At 30.1% G+C, this 27,375-nt stretch overlaps 1 protein-coding gene across 3 annotated transcripts in view; it reads left to right on the top strand.

Annotated features, from left to right (window-relative positions):
• LOC111034643 overlaps positions 1 to 26,773 on the top strand; it is a 121,572-nt gene extending 94,799 nt beyond the window's left edge. For 2 of the 3 annotated variants that reach the window (XM_022315943.1, XM_022315944.1), the window contains exons 4-8: positions 6,952 to 7,087; positions 7,165 to 7,298; positions 13,644 to 13,836; positions 22,145 to 22,269; positions 24,591 to 26,773. In XM_022315943.1, the coding sequence (XP_022171635.1) occupies positions 6,952 to 7,087; positions 7,165 to 7,298; positions 13,644 to 13,836; positions 22,145 to 22,257 (576 nt within the window). In that variant the 3' untranslated portion in view covers positions 22,258 to 22,269; positions 24,591 to 26,773. The remainder of the gene's footprint in view (positions 1 to 6,951; positions 7,088 to 7,164; positions 7,299 to 13,643; positions 13,837 to 22,144; positions 22,270 to 24,590) is intronic. The other variant, XM_022315945.1, reaches the window with a different exon arrangement.
• Positions 26,774 to 27,375: the final 602 nt, after the last annotated feature.

The following is a 27,375-nucleotide window of genomic DNA, read 5'->3' as shown; positions in this document are numbered from 1 at the left end:
GTCTTTAATTAATTTATTACTCAGTTGAAATTATAAAACACTTTCTTTAATCACTTTGAGTTTGAGGGGCATTTGGATGTACTTTAATAAGTATTTATAAGTATAACAAGTATTATTATTTGCAGTAAACATTTTGGTAGTGATATCACTGATATAGTTGGGGTATTTAAATTATTTAATCCACAAAGAAAACAATTAAATTAGTGCCAAAGACTCAGTCACTGCTAGATGTAAGATTATTTGAACTTTGAAGAAATTGCTTCATCTCAGTAATGGGTGGGTGGTGGGTAGTCCGGCTGAGTGTATTATCGTAAGACTTCAAGTCCATAACATAAAATATATCATGGCAAATTTTATAATTAACATATTATACCCCGTTTAGAGTAAGTCCTCTGGATCTGAGACTCACTTTGGTGTATTGATAGGGTAAAAATATTTAAAATCAACAATTTTCTTCAAAGACTTAAACAATTTTTGTCACCACTGAGGCCAAAAGCTCTCATTAGGGGGTGCATCAGGGTGGCATGTCACCTCCTAGATAAATGTGAAATTATAGTACTTTTTTTTACAGTAAAATGATATTATACTACATGACATATCACATGGGTACACCGTTTATTTATATTGTACGTCTATTTTCTGTTATTTAATGAGAAAAATTGGTTGGTTTTTAGTTTTTTTTTTAATGATATTGTTACCCTACTAGGTTCTGATTGATGGACGCCCTTGAGACCTTGACGCGGCCACCATCAACGTTAGGCAATGGTGAAGTACTCTATTATAATTGTTTGGTTTATCGAATTCGATAATATTTTCAGACCGGGGCTATATCCTAATAGAATTAGAAATTAAGTCACAATTGTTATATTATTTATAGACCACTGCAGCATATTATGCTGTATACAAATAAATAAAAAAAAACAATGTTTAAATACTATATTACTCCCTCTTGGCAAACCATACTACGATCAGACTCGATACTAAGATATTTTACTTTCGTTATTTTTCTTCTGAGTTTATTATACTGTTTATTTTCCAATTGTTTGTATTGAAAAACAATCTTCATATTCATTACTGTTCGTCTTCGTATTAAATCATTCTGAATTACACGTTATAAGAATTTTGGTTGATCGTCTTGAAAAGTGCGTTATTATAATTTTTACTTGTGACGCGTAAATGCTGTAGCAAACAATTACATGCTGAGATTTTAAAATCACTACACTCGAGTAGAGCATAGGACATAATTAGAGATGACAGTGTGAGGCTTTATCCGACTAATGGCTCTTCTAATTACTGCTGTACTTAGTTGTTGTATACACGGTGTGTACGCATACATAATATATAGTATATTATTATAAAAGGGTAGCAGCAAATGTACAAGGTACTATCAACACTTATAACATAGAATATCGATAAAACTAAACTTAAATAATTAAATTGTATTAGAAATTATTAAATTTTAAAGTTGATTATTATTATTATACTCCACGATAGATAAACGGATACGAAATTAAATAATCGTGTTTAACAATTTTGCACAATTTAACAACAGTTTATAGACGACCATGAACCACAACCCGCCTAGCGCCCAGGGCGCATCGCTGTCGATGAAAAATGTCAACTCCGTTTATTTCTACTTGTGTGCAAATTCTCCACGTTACTTTAATACAATTATTATATTTTAGAGTGTTGTAACAAAAGGTACGAATCGATAAGACATGTACTCGGTACCTATATCTAGAAAATAGTAGGATCGGACTTAATTTTTTGTTGACGTCGCATAATTATTATAATAATATATTATTATTATAATATTTATTATTATTAATTAATAATTATTATTATTATACTATTTTATAATAGTGTCGAAGTATAATAGTTCAATTTTTTTTAAATAATGAGTATACAATTGAATTGATATCCCTGTATGCTAATGCAAACATAAAGCATGCGTTCATCCCTTATCTTATATTTTATTTTATGCATTAATATACAAAAAAAAAAAACAAAAAATTATATCCTCTTAACAGTATTATATTTACAATTAAAAAAAGATGATTCTCATTTGGAAAAATAAAAAATATGTATCACCAAAGAATACTTTATAAAAATGTCATAAAAAAATCTGAGCACATGCGAATATATGTTCGTTTAGTACACATTATTTAAAATTTTAAAATACAAGAATACTTGAATAATCGAATACTATTGAAGTAAATATCAAATGAACCATGTTTCTCGAATCAGTCGGACCGTGGTGACAACTTCAACTGATAAAAACAACTATAATGTGCCTTTTGATTACTTTTAAGTGTGAATTATTGCGACGTTGACTAGGTTTTTATAATTACCTCTCAGACTACCGTTTGTGATCTCTTCGTGGAACGAAAACCAGAAATCAGAAAGAGCAAATTACCGCTATGTAATATTAATGAAAATCGTAGGTGGGTTCAGCGAGTCGGAACTATATACTATTAGGTAATATTATCATCCAAAATCAAACGAGAAAAGTCTCTGTAATATAATTGCTTTGCGTTACTGCTGCAGATGAGTACCTTAGTGATTAGTGATCTTTGATTGTGAAATACAAAACGATATTGCTCTGAATGTTACGTTTGCACCATAAGTCGTATGAGATCAACTGTATTATTTCGAATTACAGTGAACATGATCATCATATTATTTACCGTATACAGCTAGAACTGTTTATATTGAATTAATTTTAAACATATACGCCATAATAATTTAATCTAAACCATTTTCTCAGTAAAATGCAACTAATATATAGATAAAGTACCCAACGGTGGTATTATTATTAGAAAATTAAATACAAAATATACAAAAATAATGATAAATCCAACGGTGAATACTTGAAAATGGCCAATCTCTCAGAACATATTAACATTTCCACATCACTTAAAACCTTACTCTCAACAAAATAAGCAGTTGAATTCATGTACTCCTCAAAATTAATCGTTAAACTAAACAACTAATCAATGTATAAGCTTAATATAAGACTTTTCAAGCAAGCTTATGCAATGTGAATATTATAACTTTTGTAAATCCCAGGCATGTGTCACAGACAGTTAATAATAAAGAAATAAAAAATTATTGGTCATAAAATATTATAATATAGTTAGATATATTGGTTATTCTTAAACGACACTATTATATTGTTTTGAAAATACAGACCACTCTTTAGTTTTTTGTTACATTGTTAAACGTAATAATATGTAATAAGACATATTACATTATATAAAATAAATCGAAAATATTATAACACATCTTATACAAATTGAGCAAAACTATAATTTTTTTTACATAAATATCATTTAAATCATTAAACGGGAAATCAAAAAAAAAAAAAACAATAAAACTTAATCATATTACAGCACTATAGAATACCAATCTCCACGCTTACTATGAAACCTTTTGTACAACCTTTTGTGTAAGTTAGTGATAAATTAATTTCATAGTAATACTGTCAGACGGGATGGATACTAAAGGAATTAAATGTATTGATTTGAATCAATCTGATGCAAACAATACAAAAAAAAAATGCATTTAGGTATAATATAATTATAGGTCTCGAGTTTTGATTGACAATTTTCATTACATGAAAAACAATTACAATACTCCAATTTTAATTAAACGAACCGAAAATATTGTTCTACGAAATGTACAAAAGGCTATTAATCATTTATTAATTTCAAAATAGCATCAATAATATAATTCTTCTGGTTCGCAGCTTTAAAACATACGAGTATAGTGTGGCTAAAACGTTGTGTTTTACTATTCTGAACTTTTTAAAAACAACTTTAATTTTTAAATGTAATAATATATAGTTTTTAATCCCAGACAAATCATTTCCAATTCAATATCAGTGTTCAACTAAAACTAATTTATTTGTCAGTTATGTAAAATATGTCGAATGATAACTATAAGTATGTAAAATGTACCTATTGTAAAAATGTACAAGTTAAATACCTTTTTTAAATTACTGCCATTGAAAACATATATTTTTATGATAATCGATAAATTAAATGATATTGTACTATTATCTTTTTGTTATTTTTACACAAAAAAATAGATAACTGTCATTATTTTAATTTATTCCTAGAATCATAAAAAAAAATTATAAATGTTTGTATATTTTAGCTTATACATTTTAATATAATGTTAATTCAACTGCGACAATACGATGGGTTCTTTAAATAAACAACTGTATCATTTTCAAAAATTTATTTTACATTATTAATTTAAAACGTTCCTAGTTACACTAAATATGTTATCAATGTTTCAATGGAAAATAAAAATGTCAAACATATGATTATAGTTTATAATTTCAAAATCCAACGGTCTTATCGGTTTGTACATTTAATTTGAGCTAAAAATAAATTTTCAAACGAGAATATTACAAAGGGTTTTTTTTAAATTTTATTTAACAGCTATCCGCTACCCACATTTTATTATCTTAATATGTCAGTCAATGGGTGTTGTACGAGAGCCACAGGGTATGGTGCACTTTCGAGATCCATTGAGAGGCACATCTATTAAACCCACCACTCCGCACGTACGCGTTGACCCTGATTATCGCACCACTTGGCCCGTCCATTAGCTATCATATTATTATTATTATTATGATGTCAATCGCTAGTGAAACGCGTTTTATAGTAAAAAAAAAAAAAAAAAACGATAAAAAAGATAAGATAATAATAATTTGCACACGTCGGCGCTTTACATGTCGTTAGTAATTTTATTCATGTACCATAGCTACACAAAATCTATTGTGAACAACAATTTATACTGCTGCAGCAGTCTACGGCATGGAATTGTGTTTTGTGCTATACATATTATATTATTATTATTCAGATGAATGTATCGCATCCTCGTGGAAAAGTTTAGAGAGTTGAACATTTCGACCGTTTATAATTTCGTACAGCAAAACGTATAATATCGCTTTGTACAAAAAAAAAAACTAAGAGAAAAAACTTTTAAACGCAGACAATGGACCGCAAATAACAATAAGTGACAATAATACGAGTCACCCTAACGTATTGTTAAGTTTTATTTATTTTAACATATTAAATACATTATATTACAATCAGTGCCGGATTACCCATTTTAGGCGAAGTACTCACGCGCCTATGGGTTCCACCCTTTATGAAGCCACGTGAAAACGAAAAGCATTTTTTTATTACGTTTTTTTTTTAATTTTACGTTACATTTAAGGATTAACTGAACAATAGTCAATATGAATATATTATTAATAATGCATTATACGATATTGTATGCAGTAAAAAATATTTTTTGGATGTTGTCAAATTATATATTAATAAGGCTTTCATCTACCCCAGTAAATATTTGAAATTCATAATTTTAAACTTGAAGTTAATTTTTTTTTATATTTTATTAAGAACATTTTTTTCAAATTATCAGAAAATAAAAAAATTTATTCATTCTTTCTGCAGACGAATAATAGTTTTGGTGAAATAATTGAATTAAAATTATTTAATTTATCAAAATCAATCGATTATTGCACTAAAAAACTACTTATTTTAATTATTTAGTGGTAAAATTAAAGACGACCTAAGTGGGAAATAAATTTCCGGGGGGCTCCGAAATCTTAAATTCCTAGGGCCCCCCACAAACGAACGAATCCGGCACAGCGGAATATAATCATTTTATTACTAATACCAAGAATGAAGGTTTTTCCATTATTTCACTTCAAACGGGACTTACGATAAACCATGTATGACATGACATAGACACAACGTTATGTAACCCATCGTCAGAGCGTTGGTACGTGCTGACATGTACGTACAACGGTACAACATGCCACAGCCACGCTGATCGCGTGTGACTATGCAAGTACTCGTAAAATGTGATTTATGAATATAATTTGTACAGTGAAATCTGCTGGCAATTTTTTTTTTGAAAACAAATTGGACGTAGCGTCACTGGTAGAGCATTATATTTTAAATTGTTTTGGTACCCTAACACGTGGTGTTTTATTAAAACTACTAATACTATATATTATTTTCTTCAAACATTTTATGACATTTTCTAAAGATTGGTCGTATCTTCATTTTTTCAAATATATTTAAATCTGTCTGTGAACAAAATATATATGGGTGGCTGTAGAATAATATGGCGTATTAAATCTTAAAAAATAATATAATCGTAACTCGCAAACAATAATTTTCTTATACATATATTATGTAGTTTAATTTAAAAATACTCTATACAATAGCTTAGATGCGTTAAGAAATATGTACGATAAACAAAAAAATAACAATATAATAATTTAATAATAAAGATAAATCGTTACCTAAACGGCTATACATAATATACATAAACGGGAGATTTTTTAAAATTGATTAGGGAAAAAATATTATCCTTACAGGTAAAATTAAAATTAAAATAAACATAGCTTATACTTCTGGATGCAATCTGAATCGTGATAAAAAGTCACTCCGTATAGTGTATTCATATACTCGGTAGAACTAATGTAATATGGTACAAGACAAATATCATATTATTTGTACATGCGTTAAATTTAATTTAATTTAAAACACTGAATTTCGTGTAATTATTCATTTATTCAATGAATTCATATTCGTAAAGTTACCTATATTTAATTGATAATTTCCATTTAATATGAATATTAATCAACGTTCTATTGTTATTATATAAACCAAATATTGTTATCTAATTATAGGGCCCACTAGTTTTTGTCGAAACACATTCGTGTATTCTTCGGAGTACGCATAAAGTTTGCATTAGTAACGCGATTTGTTCGCCTATTATTAATACCCGGATAACTACGATTTATATGTTTTGTCTTATTTGTGTTTTAAATAACTAACATAATATATGGAACTCATGAAAAAATATCTATCCAAGTATAATATTTGACTCATTATTAAATTTGTTTATGCACATTTTTAGTGGGGTCAAACAAAACCATCCGAGCTGGCACTCATGGACGTACAACATGATGCTTCTGGTCAGTACGCGTGCACAGTAACTACAGAATCCCCAATATATAGTAAGACATCCGAACACCACGACCTCACAGTCATAAGTAAGTATATTTCTTGTCAAACAAAATATTAATGAATTACAAAATGATACCTATTAGAAACTATTTTTTATTTTCAGAAATTCAAAATAGAGATCCCGAGATTGAAGTCTTTAAACAAGTGTTCAACGTGGGAGATATGTTAGAAGCCACGTGTACGTCGGGACCTTCAAAGCCAGTGCCCGAAATCACATGGCTGGTCAATGGACGAAAGGTAATTTCTAATTAAATTATAATAGCAACATGGTGGTCGATTCTAAGCAAATATCGATGTATATACTATAATTTTTACTTAAGACATAATTTTAATGTAAATACATTGCACTTCATACAGATGTTCATGAGTCTCGCCAGACTAGATATCCTGCCCGTGCCAAAGATTTAATACCAACTTCAACCTGTAAAAAATCAATAAATATAAAATACAACTCTACATTAGTGTATCTCAGTTTTTTTAAACTCAGTCCACGTGCAGATCGGTGTTGGTGTACACCCTGAACTTTGCTAAATAATTTGACCTACATATGCACGCTGATTGGACTTAGCACTTGGGACATTTTTTAATATAGTTGAAACAACTCTAACATTTTTTGAATATATAGGCTATAAATACTATTTATTGTATTATATTTATTTACTATTTTTGTGGTACAGTTTCTTTAACCAAATACTTTTAATTAAGTACTACTATTTGATGCATGATTTTACCTCATCTACCCAAGTAACCAGTGGCAACCATTATGGGTATCTAGAAAAATACCAATTTCTACTGATTTATTTTTAGTTTTACTATTACTATAATAATTTATAACCGATGGCAACCATTTATAAATAAAAACAATTTTCGATTTTCATTATGAATTTCAAAATCCTTGTGGGTGCACCTGTTTAAAATGCGAATTTTGGAAAATTCTTTCTTTATGCATCCTTGCACGGCTGAATGAAAGTTTTATGAAAATTTCAAGCCTCTAGCTATCATAGTTTAAGCTCTGCGTTGATCAGTCAATCGAGAACATCTGGTATATTATACATATATTAGATAGATATCTAAATAAACAATAAAAACTATCGTGTTTGTAAAGAAAAATTAAATTAAATTAAATTCATAGATTTAATGATAAAGTGGTTACACGGCGTTCCATGTAGGCAAATCTGATGCGTCAGTGTCATGCAAACACTATTATCATATTTTATATTTTCAAACTTCTGAAAAAAAAGAGAAATTAATAATGATAATAATAATATTGCGTGTTAATAATTCAAAACTATTTTTATTCATTTCTTTCAGCAATAACAATTATTATACTATTATTACTATTACGAAAAACATTTTGTAATAATAATAAGTGATATTGCATACAGGTTTAAAATAATATATATAAGTAAAAAAAAAATTGTATTATATTATTATAAATGTATAAACATACATTATTGTAATTTAATAACATCGGATGCCTAAAGGAATTGGTTTAGGTCTTTAGGACAATAGTCAACCTCATAATTAACCTCAACGGACAGTTACTTGGACATGTGAGCCAAGTATAAGATTTTGGGTTCTTATATTATGTCCCATCCCTTGACTTCTATCCTCATGTTGGCTATTATAGTTAATAAATCGTTAAGTGCTCTTAGTTTTTCTCGGTGGCACTCGGGGAAGCTTTGTGATAATTTGTTCAAGGGGGAATTAAATAAATAATAATACACAGACCTGTGGGGCCTCCACACCCCACTCAAATAGTGGGCCCTGAACAATTATATGACATAACGACAGTACACATATATATATAGTATTATATACTGCATTTTTGAAATCCCACAAATTTATAATCTTGCTTAACATTGAGGTTAATGTGGGTCAAAAGCTTGTAGGCCGACCACCTTAGAAATTCCTCATCCATGACTATAGATCCAGCAGTGAAGATTCTATGCCTAAACTCTTTAAAACAAATATGCGCAAGAACCTAGGTAGACATTTTATTTGAACACTGTAAAATGACCGGGTATATGCCTTGAACGACTCAGTATTCAGTTACTAAACAACACCGTCTAGACAGCAAGACACTTTTTATTTACCTTTATTTAGGTGAAAATTACTAGAAATTCAACCCCATCTGGGGTGAGGTGAGAGTACAATCTCATTAGTTTACACAGGTCACTTTTGATACTCAATCGATCCCAATCATATGATCTGTTTATGTTTCATCGTAATTGTTAAAAATATAAATTAAGTCGTCAAAAGTTTATTACGTAAAAATAATAATAAATAAACAAATAAAATAATGTGGATAATAAATGACCAGGGACGTAATAAAGTAATAAATAATTATAACGTGAGATATTTGAAAAATAAACTGGACACAAATTTAGACATATGAACATATGATTAAGAACACGATAGGCAACCACTAGATAGATTTTATAACATCATTGTATTTATGATATTTATTATAATACATTGTAATATAAAAAAAATGTTACTGCAAATTAATCCCAGTAGCATGTATGAATCAAATTTTGAAATTTATCAACAATTGAAAAAATATTCAATATGATTACACATTTTTTCTAAATAGTGTTTCAAATTTGACCTTAATTTAAAATTTAGGTTCTCATTATAGTTATTATATACGTTTGTTATAGCACCGATGTTATAGATAATCACATAACCCATCTAACTTTAAAACCTTATAAACAACAAATTCAAGATTTTTATAATGTAGGTTTGCAAAAAAAAAAAAAATTATTATAACTTGTTTGACCTTTAAAACAAAAATTAGTTTTACTTTTAAAAACATAGATTTTTAAAGGTCATTTCATGAATAAAACAGAATACAAATAAAAAGTCAATCCAACTATTGAAGTTAAGATACAAAACAATCAGGTACCATATAATTTTTATATGATGAATAAAAAATAACATTTTTAGCTAATGGCTTTTAAACTCTAATGGTAATAATACATATTATTGGCAATATATAAGCAAAATTGCTTAAGATTCTTTAAAACTCAAATAAACGTTTTATTTTAGTTACTTTTATAGAGAGTAAAGAAAAAATGTTAATATACATTTCAAATAGAAATTGCTTTAGTAAAAATGTTATGTATAAGATTATGGTAGGTATCCCAATAATTTCTAATACTGAATATGCGTTTAAGCTTTTCAAACGTGACATGGAAACGTAAAATCATACTTTTAAGGTAGAAACATGATCTCACAATTTGCAGTTTGGATTGAAAAATACTTGAACTGCAATAAATAATAAGTAGCCGTATTATTATTAACGTATTTTATTAATGAACTTGTAAGTCTTATTTTTTTATTTTTTATTTAGTGAATAACAAGTATATGGATAATTTTTTTAGTGCCTTTGGAAACAGTAAAACACGTGAGATAGCAATAACTGTAAATTATGTAGCGAGTAAGCGTGCACAGAATTTGGCATGATTCATTGAAATGATGCGCTCTCGCGGGCTTTTAGCTCCACATCTTCATATATTTAATGCCCGCAGGGTCACAAGACCATCAAAATAAACTACCTCAGGTACCCAGATTTTCCCCAAATTCAGAATAAATAAGTTTTCATTCATAACCCAGCTGTAATTTTAACTCTAACATATTGGAATATTATGCTATACATTCACTGTTCCAGTTAAATGCATAAACACTTGGAAAAATAATTTAAATTTTATACCAAGGTATAAAAAAATATACGATGGCTGTATAATATCAAATATGAAGTTCGAAAAAAATAAATATGTAATACTATCTTTATAAGCTATAACTTAATAAAAATGAAACATAATATCATATATTTTAAGTTTTTAATTTAAGTTTTTGTAGCGTAATACTTGAATGTGTATTGTGTATTGATAATATCGATACCTCAAACGAAATAGGTCGTACCTGAATTGTATGACTTTTTGTTTTTGATTTGGTATCACCGTTTTTCTGTATTTTCCACGAATACGGTAGTAACTACATCTTATTGTATACAACGTCTTTGAATGATTAATGTTAGAATCAACTTCGTTAGATATAACATACCCTATATACTATAAATATTAAGTTATAATATTATGTAGGCACCACAGTTCTTTTTTTGTTGTTGTTGAGGAGAAAACGCAATAGAAATTCACAGAACAATAACGATTAAAACGTACTCATCAAGTATGATGAGAAAAAAGGTGTTATTTTTTCAGTTGAAGGTAGATTGTTTAAAAACTGCACTGAAAAAATAATTACCCAACTAATAATATCAACAAATAAAATACCTTAGTTTTTGTTTGTTTTTACAAATCAAAAGTTATTTCGTCCTGATGTACAGCTATAATGGTTTTGTGTACCTACCTGTATGAAAAAAAAAAATATTTAACTGTAACAACATATTATAATAATACACACGCGTAGAGGTGAATAGCCCAAAGTCAAAATTATATAAAAACGGTGATATTCCATAGCTAAAAGGCGAAAATCAATCGATTCAGCTGTCTGCAACAGGCAAACCTAGTGGATTCAATGTATTCTTGTTGACCCGGAGATGTCGTAATCGTAAATAATATAATGAAATGATAATATGTATATGTAGGTAGCATTGTTATTTCGAAATAGTTATTGATTTATAAGACTCAGACAATCTGTGTTCTGACCTAATCTAACCTATAACGGCCATAACCATGTAATAGGTACAGGATCAGTAAGTCTGAGTCGAGCATACCCACCTATTATAGTCACCCCTTTTTTTTGGCTGGCTTATGGCCAGTAAATTCCTCTGCTCACTCGACACTTGTTGGTTACCTCACAGTCCCGTTATTATTAAAATTCTTTTTTTTTTAAATTAGACGTAATATTATTTCAACTGAATTGCATCGATACTTAACAACACTATAATATGTAAGTACGTACCTAAAAGTTGTCAATGATTATAATCAAGTAATAATTGCGTATACAATTTACCACATGTGAATGGATTTATTAATTTATTTTATTATTACGTTTTCCGGATACAGTTTATTTGAATAGACAATTGTTGAAATGGGAATTTATATTATTTGTGTTTAATACCATTGCTAACGCAATTTAATATAAGTAACAAATTGATTTGCATTCATAAATATATGACATGTCAAACCCGGCTATATTTGACATATACAGGTATACCATGTGGCGTTAATTATTTTAAAGTTCATAAAATATTGATGATGATAAAGGTCGAAATTTTAAATTAAACCAAAACGAATTTTTTGTTAATCCGAACAAATACTAGTTAAAGTTTATTTTCATACTTTAAAGTATGAATACTTTTTTCTACTACCGTTCGTGAATAGCAATTCATATATTTTCACTGCACTGTGTCTAAACTCAAAAAGTTGTATAAATATGACAAATCGTGACTTAAAAATGTATTACCAAAAACCGGCTAAATAAATAAATCTCATGTGGTAAGAAACTTTTAAAACTAAAAATCACAATGAAAAATGGTATCGTTGAAATATATCAATACAATATTCGAAAATAGGATGGTAAAGAAATAAAAAACACAATTTTTATAGAGAAAATGGTAGAAATGGGATAAAAAAGCACCCTTCATGATATTCAAATATGTTTAATTTATAGAAATAAAAAAATTGTGTAAAAATTGTATCGTTCCATAAGACCAATTTAATCACCTCTAAAATATATATTATGTCGTCGGTAGGTTAGGTCTGTTACCATATTTTTTTAGTATAGGTACCGTATCATGATATACATTATTATTATGATTTTTAAAACATCAAATCAATACATATATTTTGTAGGTACCAACCTTCTAATTTTCTCTTGTTCTTAAAATATATATATTATATAAATTTTTCCTTTTTACATGTATTTTGTCGTAATAATTGATCTAAGTATATGTTAAGTATTTTCAATTATTTCAATTTTAAATATTTCAAAAAATGTTATATTTTATTTTAACCTACAGCTACGGTCGCTATATGGTTATATTAATTTTGTTAAAAAGCTATAAACACAACATTTTTTTGTTGCTTTTTTATGATTAAAAGAATAAATATTTTATAATTTCTGTCATTTTTTCTGCCTGAAAGTTAATTCTTTGTGTATAATTTAGAGCTATAAAGCGGTACATAAAGTGCAAAAAAAAAAAGAAATATAAAACCTATTGGCCATTATTACACTTTTGACATTTTTGACATTTATCACAAAAAATTATGATTTTATTCATACGATTAGATACAAGTGACTTTGACGCATGAAAGGGCACAATTCAAGAAATTAATTATTCTTTCAACTTGATAATGGTCACGAGTTATTTAACATAATTAAGTTACGATAAATCAAAAATAATTGCACTGAATTAAAATAATTAAAATAACAATAAGCCAAAACTAGAGATTTTAGAGCCCTTTCTCGCGAACACCGTCCATATTATACACAAAAGTGTTCGGTACATTATTTGCAACACTAAAAAAAATGAATTTCCTTTTAACATGATAGTGCATTGTTTATACTATACATTTTGTATTGATAATAAATCGCTACAAACACAATTTTTTTCAGCCTCCAGATACCTACATGAAACCAATCGTTAAGGCGGCGTTGGACTCGGCGGCCGCAATGAGGCTCACATATCCAGTGTCGGCTAAACTAGGCGTTGAGGTTCAACTAACGTGTCTATCCACCATACCCGCATATATAAATCATAAAGCTGCCTACCACGATTATGCAGATTACAGGTCGTCCTCGATTATAGGTAATTACTTATAATATAATATAATTTAATACTTAAATATAATCGTAGATATTAAGGACATTGATGGTCCTTCCTTACCTACAAGGCTACAACACACGAAACATAGTGTGTTCAAAAAGAATTTCGGATTCCACAGTGGTTTGCAGTGGTTACTGTATGGTTATTATGAATCGATACTAAATTGGTCTGTGATGATAAGTAATAAATTAAACTAAAAAATGTTTTTAATTGTTAATAATAATAATATTAATATATATAGTCACACGATAATTTCAAACGTATTTAATTCACGAGTTTAGAAACAATATTAGTTTGGTACATTAATACCTTATTCTTTTTTGATCGTTCTTCGTTTGATATTTATTACTGATAATCTTATTTCAATAACCACTGTTATCTCGTGGTAACGTCATGCCGTCTATCCGAGCTCTCACATTATTTATGGTAAGGCCCATCCATTTCTTTATTATCTACGAATATAATACGGTTTTTGTTTTTTATTACTAAAGAAAGAGAAAGAGAGAGAGTGTGGCGCGCGCACACACACACACACACACACACAAATAAATTGGCCTAAGCACCATCTGGATTGTTGATTCCGGCGGTCGCATGCGTTTATATATTATATGCATTAATTATATATAATTATGTTATATTATATTCTATGTGTTTAAATAATTGAGTGCGAAACAGTGCAACTAAGACACCGAGTCTTCGCGTAATTCTACGGACACATTTTACGTAAACTTTGTACCGTCTCTTGCGACGTCAGACAACTTGATGATGGCAATCCGTACAATAAACCCACGACGACGTTTAAGGGGACGCGTGCTCCCCATAGAAAACTTACTTGGGGGCACAAACTAACCTTAACCCTACAGATTCCACCCCCCCCCCCCCCACACACACACACACACACACGATGACACCGAAGTTCCGCATGCCTTGTTAAAGGTTTCGTAATGACTAACAACCGACTGATTACCAACATCACCGTTGAACGAGATTAATTACCGAACCGTAGTCCTCCGGTAATTCCTTCGATGTTCGTGTTGCATCGCAACCGTTAAATATTACACCTCCACATCTCCCCCCCCCCACCCTTCACTGCGTAACAACGACCGCAATTAGCCCGTTTTGTATGCATACTTAGTGAATTTTAATACATATCACATAGTTGTTGTTGTAGGTTGCCTCAACCACAATAATTATTAAAAATATCATTTCTGGGTAAAACCTCTGAATTTGATTACTTACGGGGTACGAATATAATTTATTAAAAATGCCTTTTCCTCGTAATTTCAAGTAAGTATTTATAAAATAGGACGTAAATATCGATACAGTGTTTTTGAAACAGTAAATAAGTTCAGCATATTTTACTACAGTAGCATAACTGCATAAGTATTACCTCTAGACATTAAATCGAGTTTAAAAAAATATATATAGAATAGGTACCAATAAAATATATGACTAACTATATAGGTAGTATCATATATACTTAATATGCGTATATAAAGTCAATAAAGAAGATTTATTTTCTTTCAACTTATTGAGAATTTCGACTGTCGAGTTTCTAATGTATATTATATTCCAAAAACAATGTTCTGTGAAAAAAAATCCATTAACTGTATTAAATAAATACTTAAAATAAATCGTTGAAAGTTCCTCAAATACACTATTCCGTGTATTTTGTCTTACAAGAAAGTCCCAACTATATTTTCAGCTGTTATTATTCAGGGTATTTAACTTAGTAGTCAGTACATTGCAACGAACAAAAATGATTTAAAATTTGAAAAAAAGAAAATTAAATTATTCAAACACATTTCACATCACAAAATAAGAATTTATAATACAGATAATCATTAGCCCAATGACCAACTCTGGTGAAATATAATTTCAACGATCATAATAAGTAATAAATATTAAGTGGGCAATAACATAATATGTCCGACGATCAATTTTTTTTAATAAACTAGAAAGTAATACTGATTTTTATATTAAAACTTTGTTAAAGAATATTTATTATATTGTATTTTAAAATAAAGTTTGAAATGAGAAAATTTGATTTGTAATTAAAATTGTTTTATATTAATTCTCAATAATAATATGTTTCTACTTTCACACATCAGTTGTAATCATAAATATCACAAGAAATTGTATCAGTTTTGAACATTCATAATTGTGTTTCAATTACTTATTGGTACTTACTTAAGTAGTTTTATCGATCACTATCTTGGTCTTAGGGTTACCAAATAATTTATAATAATACCTAAATTGGTTGTATTTTATTCAACATTAGAACTATTATTATTTTTATTATTGACCGATATTTTAACGTATTTTCAGTTTAAAATTTGCTTTCGTCATAAACCATACTTTCCCTGTACTAATATAATTATCATGAAATTTACTTAAAATTATACTTGTTATTATTTCTAATTGAGTATTAAATTCTGTTGATTATACTTGGTACATTAGAAACTTATGAGCCGTAATTAAATAGTATTATTTTAAAAATAAATAATAATTAAAAATATTAATTAAGAACACAGTATACCGTTTAACTTGCTGTTGAAAGTATATAAATCGCATTTTTTGATATTTAAAACATATAATACTAAGAGAACAATAATAATTATTATTATTATAGAATATTTAAAAACACCTCTGTTTCGAATCTTTTGTTATTTATATTAACTAGAATATTATCTTTGTCTCTTTTATTTTTTTATTAAACACATTGTGTAGATCCCAACCCCAACCTGTGGACCCGGCTGTTATTATAAATAAATTATAATCAGAAAACCATGGTCGAATAAGAGGGGAAGAGGTTAGGTACCTCGGTATTGTTTTGATTTTGGGTCGTTTAGTTGCGCAAGTTCATGCTCGGGAGAATGAAATGAATCATTTATTAATGTACGCAGCAGGTCATCAGAGTATAAGTGAAATACCGAATAACCTGTAAATAAACGCAAAAACTTACTGGGCTGAAAACGAAAATATAACGTAGAAAAATATATAGGTATTTGTCTTTGTGTAACTATAATACAATGTGAAATCGGTCAAGCTTGATTTGTCCAGTTTTATTGTTTTCATTCTTTTTCTGTTTTTTAAATTCAAAATGATATCCACTTACACTAATCAAAACCAATATATCACACATCGTTGTTGATCAATCATTGGTATTGTAAGGATAGTTTATTTGAAGAAACGTATTCAAAGAAGAATGTACGGAAAGGTGGCAATGATTCGGCACAAGTCTAGGCTCGCGAAGTCTGAATGATGAGAAACGTCGTGATTGGTACAAATAAAAACCTGGTAATTAAGACTTTGTTTCGGAAAAAAAAATATTGCACAATAGTATTAATTCCATAATGGATATATTGTGCATCCGGGTGTAATTAGTATACCAAAAACAAAATATTATCTGTGTTCTGTGCAACGAAGAATGGAGAAATGTTTTGGACCAGATATATCTGTATGATAAATGGGGGGGGGGGGGATGGCGAACGATGAAAAGGCGTGCCCTTAAAATCATAATAGTTAAGTATTCAATATTTACGTAGGTGGTGTTCTATGTATTTTGTTCAGCAATAATACATTTTAAACTATTAGACAGATCATTATACAATGACATAATACAACATGTTCACCCTCATTGTTTTCTTTAATAATGAGTCTATATTTTAAACATTGATTTTTAGAATTTTTAAGTTTAATTAAGAAACACAGTATTTTCAATTATTACAATTTTTATACGATTTAAGAAGTATCCTGTGGTGATGTGTACTTTTTTTAAACGAAAATCAATTTTTCCCCCATAAATTATCAAGCCGATGATTTTTTTTTTAAAACGTTGATACGCATAAATCAAAACTTAAATAGATTAATAATAATTAATAATAATTGCTATATGGTTGGTAAGTTAGTTATTCCTCTTGTATTTTGAAATTACTCCAATTAGCACAAAACACGTGTATCAAGGTTGCTTATACACCCTGCCGTGATAATATAATATGAAAACAATGACTATTCATGACATCGACAACATTGTATGACAATAAAGATATTATGTTATATTGTTTTCAGATAATGCGGATTTGTATAACATGACATATAACTGATAGGAAAAAAGACGTGTTTTTAAAATATATATGCGTTATTTGCATAGTGACAGAAATATTATTATACAAAGACAATTTAAAATCAAATATAATATTATTGAATAATACCATAATAAGAAGTGGCTTAATATTTTAAAATCTTATAGAAAATACGAGGATAATAATAGAATATTGGAGGAAAATAAAACAACACATTTAAATGTATAAAATCATCGAATTATATAACGCGTCGATCAAACGATTTATATATTTATATCTACGTCATTTACTAAAATGGTTGCGTACCATTACTGAATAAAAAGTACTGATACTAAACTTGGATGTTCCATAATAGCGGGTATCTTTATATTTAAAAGCAATGATAAATCATTGCATTCGAGAAGCGGTTCTGAGTGGAGCTTTGTATAACCAAAAATGGAGAACATTTGTCTAAAACAGGTGCTTGCTTATATTTCATCAATGTTTTTTTTTTTTACAAAAACTACTAGAAAATTCAAAAAATTACCTTTTAAAGTACCATCTGTGTTCAATATTCAATCTCGATAGAAACTGTATGAAACATTTTGAGCTTATTTTACTGTCCCAAATATAAATAAACATTTTCTAAAAAAAAAAAACACTATTGAAAACCCAATACGTTTATCACTCCTCAGAATCTAATAAATAAATGTCAAATGGTCTAACAAGGTTTATTTAAAACACGATATAACATTGTATAGTCATGCCGGATAAAACAACAGGCAGTTGAAAACATAATTGGATTTATTTTAAAAGTATATTATACAAAGTAAATGTTGTTTTAAATTTGTTTTTTTTTTAAATAATCAAGACTTCAAAAGTAAAAACAAATTTTTTGATAGTTAATTTAATTTATAAAGAATTTTTATTTCGTTAATTATTAATAATTGAAATAATTAAATTTAATTAAATTAACTAACTATAGTTGATCCTTTAATTTATGCTTTGTTTAGAATAGTGCACTTTATAGTATTTAATAAGCTCAAATTTAACTATAAAAGCCAAATCTTGTAGCCGAAAGAAAAGACAGAACATAATTTATTAAGCTTGCATCAAATTCAATTATTATAGAAATACTGGTTGGTATTTTATTTTATTATTTTTAAGTTTAGATTGAATAATTGCGTGTCTGTAAATACGTTTAAACATTTGAATCAGTATTTGATGTTAAGATGTTAAACGATAATACTTACCGATTAGCTTGTAAATATTTATAATTTAAGTTCATTTCAGGTTAAAATAAATATTAAAATTAATTACTAATAAACTTACCTATAGGCTATAAGTATGATTAAAATTATTCTTAATAAAATATGAATGTTTTATAGGATTAATACTTCACACAAATAATATTTGTATAGGATGTATCTTGAAACTCTTCATACCAATGTGGCTAAATAAGATACTTAAGAGCCTTAGAATATCGTAATTTCCGGTCTTATTAGAAATTAAATTAGTGAACTGACCATCGTTTAATAATTGCCTATATGATTAAAGTCGAATAATTGAAATGTAAATATGAAATATGAACTAAATTTGAGATAATATTTGCATACTAAGAATACGTTAAATAAGTTTTAAAATTATGTTATTAGTAGTTATTTCACAGAATTCTCTAACATCATCCAATGTAAGATATAATTAAAAATTATGTTATTAAGGAAAAAAGTAAATACTATAATGTGTACCTACTAAAAACGAATGATTCAACCACAGAACTCAAGGGTTGTAGGTTTGTTATCATTTTAATATTTTACAGAGGGATTTATCAAGTATGCTTAGATACTCAATTTTTTCCTTTGCCTATATTTATTAATTTGTACAAGTTTTGATTTTTGGAATTATTAAATATACTTAAAGACCACATTTTTTCAAATTCTTGAAATTGTTCATACTGCCTAAGGAATGTGCTGTGTACCACAAAATGTTGTTTTTCAAATAAGAGCCCCCTCCTCTTTTTAATGTAAGTGGATAATTTTTCTGAAAATGTATGCTAAATTGCTAAAAAACAGAAGTTTTTATCTTCACAGGATACCCCCTAAGTCGTACTTATATTCGGTAATGTTATAACCCAGGTGTATATTACTATACAATAGTATACTTATATTGTTCAGTTTCAACAATAAAGACGTATTGTGTGAACAATCGCACGTTTGTAACAATAAAGATTTTTGCGAAACGCTTGATCAGAGTTAATGTACCTACCCGGAAGGATAATAATATTATAAAGCCGGGAAATGAAACTCAAACGAAAGAAATATACGAAATAATTGTGAGGCAATTCGTAAATAAATTTTCGACGCACCCAAAATAACAATACTGCAAGTACCTATAATGTAAATAGGCATTGGTGAATGTAATAACGTACTCGCGTGATGTCTGACTGACATAATATTTTTATAATATAATCATATATATAATTCGAACCTAGACAAACGAATTACGCAGTGCGTGGTGCGCTGATAATCGAAAATGATATGCATACGATATAATAGAAATATATAATTATATTTTTGTTGTTTTGTCGGGAAATCTATAAATAACCTTTTACGTTTGACATATTCCGTTGACAATTATTTCTTCCATAGTCTGTAAATCGGCTTATAGCTACGTCCTGCGAGTCGTTTAGTAGTACTTGAAGAAAAATGACAATGAATATAATATGAGCAATATTATTGGTCATCAATATATAAACACTTAATTGTTTTTCCATGTCGCACGCACTACAATTTGTTCCATATTTTAGTAACAATATAATATACATAGGCAGAAAGTCATTGCCATTTCAGGGTGGGAGGCTAACAATTTTACCGTCAATGTGAGCAGCGGAGTCTTCGATCCTACACAAAAACTGTCTAAAAAGCTGTCTGTTTTATGGGGGGTGACTAATGGTGCATTTGGGGGCTTGGTTGGGGGGAGGAAGCATTCTCACCTATGATAATATTCCAACTTATTTAAGGGGTACAAAATGCGGTGCAAAATATTATGGTTCGAGTGTTTATTTTAATTCACTCATACAACGCGCACCGCGGTTGGTATTATATGCGGTATAACGTTTATTACAGCAATTTGAACCGTTTAAAGTGTGACAAACGGGTGGAAAATTATACAACAATATTATTACAACAACATAGAATAACGAACGGACGCGATATTGTAATAATTCTCGAGTACGTATATTGTAGAAATAAACCAAAGTCAAATAAATTCTACGCGAATTTAGTCGGTACATTAAACAAACGTTACGAATCGTAATTCCGTGCAAAGTGTATGTTATATTATATTGTAAACCGTAATATTCATATTTACGCATACCGTGGTGCACGTTATAATATTACCATGACCATAGAATCTATGGGTGAGGTTAGGTATATGCGGTATATTCGGTATCGTGTTTATTCTCGGTATACGATGAGTACAATAATATATCGAGTCATATAACTCGATGCGTTTTTTAGTCCACAGACGTACACTACTTCTGGTGCCGATCGTCGCCCCGCAGTCTGTTTTTATATTTTACATTTACCTTTTTTACCTGACGCCGCGGTAGAATAACGTTATAATGTTCAAAAACAGTATATCGCTCGAAGGGGGCGGAATCCAGGAATATTCTCGGACTCGTAGACCTTATTCGTAGCACATTGCTGTAGACCGTATAGGTATACGCACTCTGGACATCTTCTGGACATTTTCTTACGTTAAAATGTCATGTCTGTGTATATATATGTATGATATCGTAGTCGCAAATTATTCTTAGGCATGTCGCCAGCAGAAAACACTGACAAAAACATATAACCATACGTCCCGTACGTATTTATATTGTATACAACACCTACACGGAAAATAATATAATAACGGAGGGGCTTATCCCGTCGTCGTCTTCGACTGCGAATAGTGCACGCGTGTGCATAGGATGTATAGACGATTTGTTGTCATAGTAACCGCGCAACACCTACTCGTGGTATATACCTGTGCACGTATTATATATTTTATTATATATAAATCTATACGTGGCGAATGCGCATTATACCCATATTGTACCTATGTAATAATATGTAGTGTGCGTGTGTGTGTGTGTGTGTGTGTGTGTGCGTGTGTGTGTGTGTGCGCGCGTGTGTGTGAGGCTTTCGGGCCGACACGTTACATTAATTGTTTTGTTTTCACAGTGAGCGTGGCAGCCAAATCTGTAGAGCCCCTGACTGCGGGATGCGGAAAAGAATTTATTAGCATCGTCGTCGTTGCGGCGACCGCTGCCGCCGTCGCTGCGTTTCAGTCGTAATTTACGAGACAGGTCTGTACATTTTCCACTACTCAGTCTCGACGTTTTCGCTGTCTTTCCGCGCAGGTTTAAGTATTTTTTTTTCCTCCTCTCTCCCCGCCCTCGACCTTGTCCGGCATTTCGCTCTCCGGACACCGGCGGCACGCGGGATAAACGGCCCGGCGACACGGGAAGACGGAAAAAATAACCATAACTTCAGACCTGAGAAGTCGAGGCGGCCGCCATCTCGTTCGTGTTTATTATAAATATATATACAGTCGTGGTCCTGTGCACACCGACGCAGAAGTCGTCTGCACGCTCCACCTGTTCCACAAACACCTATAACACCCCGTCGAGTCCACCGTTTCTCGCCGACATTTCCCCCCCCCCCCCATATCGTCATTACAAACTCCATCTCGGACACCGGCACGAAAAAGTCCCCGAGCACACTTTTACGTACCGCGCGAAACTAAAAACAATGATAATATTCCGATACTATCGTTACACGCCCACACGGGTATTCACTGGAGCTGTGCATCTGGATGACGCCGTGTCCCGCCAAACCCGCAGTTTTCCAGCAATGCACGAGATGACAATCGTATTTACACGCAAATTTATTTCGCGAATTCAACAACGAATGATAAATTTGACGCGTTTTTTTTTTTTTTCAAACAAACATCAGCGAAATAACCATTAGAACGAACGGTAAATATACAGAATTCAAAACTTGCGTATCGCCGCAACTCGGACGAACCGCAGCGGCTGAAACCGCTATAAATTATCCGCGGGAATACTGCGAACTACAGTGTCGTAGCTATACGTACGAGTGCCCCTCTGTAATATATTACACGTCGTGTTAACAAAAAAAAAAAAAAAACCCAAAAAAAACGCATTATTATCGCCCGGAAACGGCGACGACGACGACGACCGTGGTCGTGCGAGTATTATTTTCACCGTAACTTCCGCCGGACCGAGCCGTTATGATATCCGCACTTTTGTCGTTCGTCGATTAACGAGTGTAAAAATAACCACCGAGACTATATTATTCATATGTCGCATAATAATATTATGTACCGCGGCGTGGTGTATATGTATTTCGCGATATGATGTCAATAAATATATTCATTAGCGATGAGGATGGGTGGGCACACACCTTCACTCGCGTCTATATGAGAATATATATATATATGTTCAAATTTAAAAGTTCCAAGCCGAAACGTTTAAAATTTTAAATCCATAAAATCCATTTTGAATATTGACAACAAATACACGTTATCTGCGTTGGTGATCGACGACTGTTGCACGACACTGAAACAAACCAAAAAAACCAATAATAATATTTTTCATAGCTTATTCTCTTATAGCTGTCCTCCCCTGCGGCCCTTCTCTTACCGATCCAAAATCCTGGGTACGCCACTGCAGCCGCATAATACATATTACAACATTCACTGCCACATGATGCTACGATATGGAACTCGTCAACTGAGGTGGACTTTAAAATGACGTGTGCAAAGTACCTACTAACGTTCGTGAAAATTCGAGTTGGTCTCCGCAAAACGTCACCCGGCACGATTAACGTACATACAATTTTCCCGACGTGTGCGTATATAGGCGTACCCGAAAAGGCCTCGGGCTTTTGATCGAATCTGAACGACGACACGGTGGCGGCGCTCTCGCCGGGGCAAAGGAGCGTGTACTTAATTAAATGGAGCGCATGCAGTCCACTCCAACCCCCACTTTTTTTTTGCGCCGGGGAGGGCGCAGTTGCCGGAAGGTATTTTAATTTATAATTGAATGCAAACATTTTTGCGTACGACGACCCGTGCTGAATTATTGATACCCGGCAACAGCCGAGACGGCGTGTGGAGTGCATACGTTCGAAAAGGGTTCATTTTTGTTGACCTGCAAGATAAACCGATGACGATAACTTTGCGCGGCGGGTACACGCGGGCCCCGCAATCGCTTTCTGCGAAATTATTATTATTATTATTATTATTATATATTATTATTGTTTTTGTTTGTGTTGTTGTTGTTTTTGTTGTCAAGAGAGGTCGGCCGCCTTAATTAAAAGGCAAAAAGAGAGCTAGAGGAAATTAGGTACACGCGTATACCTCCCTTCTACAACCATTACCGAAATGCGACTATTGCTCTTTTAATTAATAGTAATTAAAATAATACACACAGTGTACAGATGTTTGCGTATTATAATTTTGAAACGATTTACAACGAGCAACGCGAATTAATATTCGCTATGTTAATATTATTATATGACGCTGTTTATTAAAATATAGGTACATAATACACACTCGCTCGAAATTCCACCGCTCATAATAATTGTATATTATGTGTTTCAGATTCTCAAACAACGTTTCGACGGCGTGTGTGGGCTCGCGATTGTGTATAATGTACACAACTCAATGTATAAATAGTTAGTATATACAATTATTATAGTCATACATTTTACGAATATATAAAGATTAAATTGTTTATTTAACGAAAAATTATTCATGCAAACGGGCGCGAGAATACCTTCGAAATCGTATTCGCGAAGATTATTTTAACTGTTTGTATACACGTTGTGGTGACCCACTGTGGGCGTGAATGGTATACAGTCAGTGCCATAATATTGTACGGGAAACGTCATAACAATTTGAGTGTCGGTTTACGGTAGAAAATTTCACTCTTCCAGAAATATTTCTCAGAATTTTTTTTCTTTTAAACGTTTTTGCTTATAAATAAATGATCATCGATTTACATCACTCAAAAAATATCGATAAGGAAGGACTTATGAGCCAATACGTTTACAATTGACTATGTCAATGGTTATAAATTATGTATAAATGGTAATATTGGTATTATACTTATCATCGGTTAATTTATCACTTATCAATCGGATCACTGTCAGCTAGTAGTTATTCATTGGTATTCGATGCAATATAAACCAACTTTCAAAAAATGTTCCCCTGCTGGAAATTTATGACTACACACTTTTGGATGTGATAAACATTTTTTTTTTTCATTTTTATGTTTCACTTAAGTGAAATATTTCAAGAAAATTAATTTCGTGAAATTTTAAAACCCTGTGCATAGTGTACCATATATGTAAACGGATGACTTTAGATCGATTGCATCCACTTCCTGGTCGGTATTATCATCTCTGGTTCGAAACCCAGACAATTATTTTTTAAAATTGGTGTTCAAAATATATTCACGTCAATAATATTCAAATTATAATACACAATATTATTGATTATTTAAAAGACTTGAATTTGTCCATCTGCAGTGTGTCACCACTACGTGTATAGATATCAGTTATTATAATATGTTTTAACGAAAGCGGTTATTTTTTTTTATTAAATGTTTTTTTTTTAACTATAATATTTTGTAAATAAAGAAACTAAATACTAATTATAGGCATAAGTTTTAAATTCCTAATTATTGAGATTATAATTTTAACGAAATTAGCGCTTCTGAAATAACTGTCTCCGCGTCAATTAAAATCGTGTGTTTGGTTTTTTCGACGTTAAGCGAATTAATAACTTCGTAAACGACAAGTAATACGCGTTTGTATATCGTAAAAAACTGCACCGCGTGTTTAAGCACGAAGCGGCCGTTAAATTACAGTTAAAATACATAATCTAATTCGACCGGAGGTTGTTCTTGTTAGGTACTTACTGCATCGTTCCACAAAAAAAAATGCATTTATTTCACGTTAAATAATATTTTATCTGATAAATCATCCGTAATGACAAAACAATATAATAATTTACGAGGTATTACTTTTGAAAATCACAACTGAATATTTCGTTTCTGTTATTTATTACTATTTGATACACGTACACAATCAAAATGACAATACTGTAATATTGAATTAAACCTTATTGCGTAAATAGAATAAATGTTTTTAAAATCAATCGGTATCACAAACTATATGACTCTAAATAATTCTATCGTTTAAATCTCTTTAATTTTCTAGGTAATTTTTATTATTATTTATTATAAAAATAAGATAATGCTGTCAATTATAATATACGCATACAAATCGCCTTTTTCGAACGATTACTGCGACATTTACCCTTTTTATGTTATACCTCTACCTATGGTAGTATATTATTATTATTATTATGCTATAAATTATTGTGCTATATATATATTTAGATAAATATTATTATTGTTTTCTATTTATATTGTGGAAAGTTTAATTATTATTATTTATTACTTACAGTCTCTAAAATGTACATAGCTATAAATAGTAGGTATAATGTTATTGTTAGAAAAAAATGTATTTAAAAAAATGTTTAAGATATTGTTACTCCCAATGATACTATTTTATTTCCTTTAACTATAGATGTTTAACCGAAAAAATCACGCTGGCGTTTTGCCATTATATTCAAATACATAAAACGATGTACTAACCATATATTAATAATTATTATTAAACTCTTTGATTAATCTAATACATTCTTATTCAAACGATTTGGATTTAACCGAACTCATTTTCAAAGATATTATATTCGTTAATACACTAAGCATTCAAAGATTGTGATTGTTTTTTTTTTCCACAAAGACGGAGAAACATCTCGGGTACCGCGTATGAATTTGATTGTTTTTATTTCATACTATGAACATTATATTATATTATTATACTTGTTTTTAATAATCAAAATCAAAAAACTTGCATTTTGTCACATAAAAATAATTTTGATTTTTATATGATACCATGATACTTTTAATTTGAACTCGTCGCTTGAAAATAATAACATTAATGACTGTTGTACTACGTAGTTTGTAAGAATAATCTAATCAAGCCATAATATTTTGTTATATTGTTTATAAAGATAACTATAACAGTGAAATGTATTTAAAAAATAATTAATTATTATATTTATAACAACAAATCATCACGCGATATTAGTTGAAGAACTGTGATCGTGAGCGAGCCATGCGACAAGTGCTAAAAAATTGTTTTCTGCGTATCGTAATGTCATCATATCTTGGTGCATTATACTTTGTTATATATCTACGTATATTGTATACACATCAGTTGTATTAAAGTATTGTATGTTTATTAAAAATACATTTTAAATTAAAATTTTTATTTTTTTATAACCAAACCATCCCTCACAATACTAATTTGAC

This window comes from Myzus persicae, unplaced genomic scaffold (genome assembly GCF_001856785.1).
Source record: "Myzus persicae strain clone G006 unplaced genomic scaffold, MPER_G0061.0, whole genome shotgun sequence".
NCBI lineage: Eukaryota > Metazoa > Arthropoda > Insecta > Hemiptera > Aphididae > Myzus > Myzus persicae.
The sequence above is the reverse complement of the archived record's forward strand: the minus strand, read 5'-3'. Positions and strand labels throughout refer to the sequence as shown.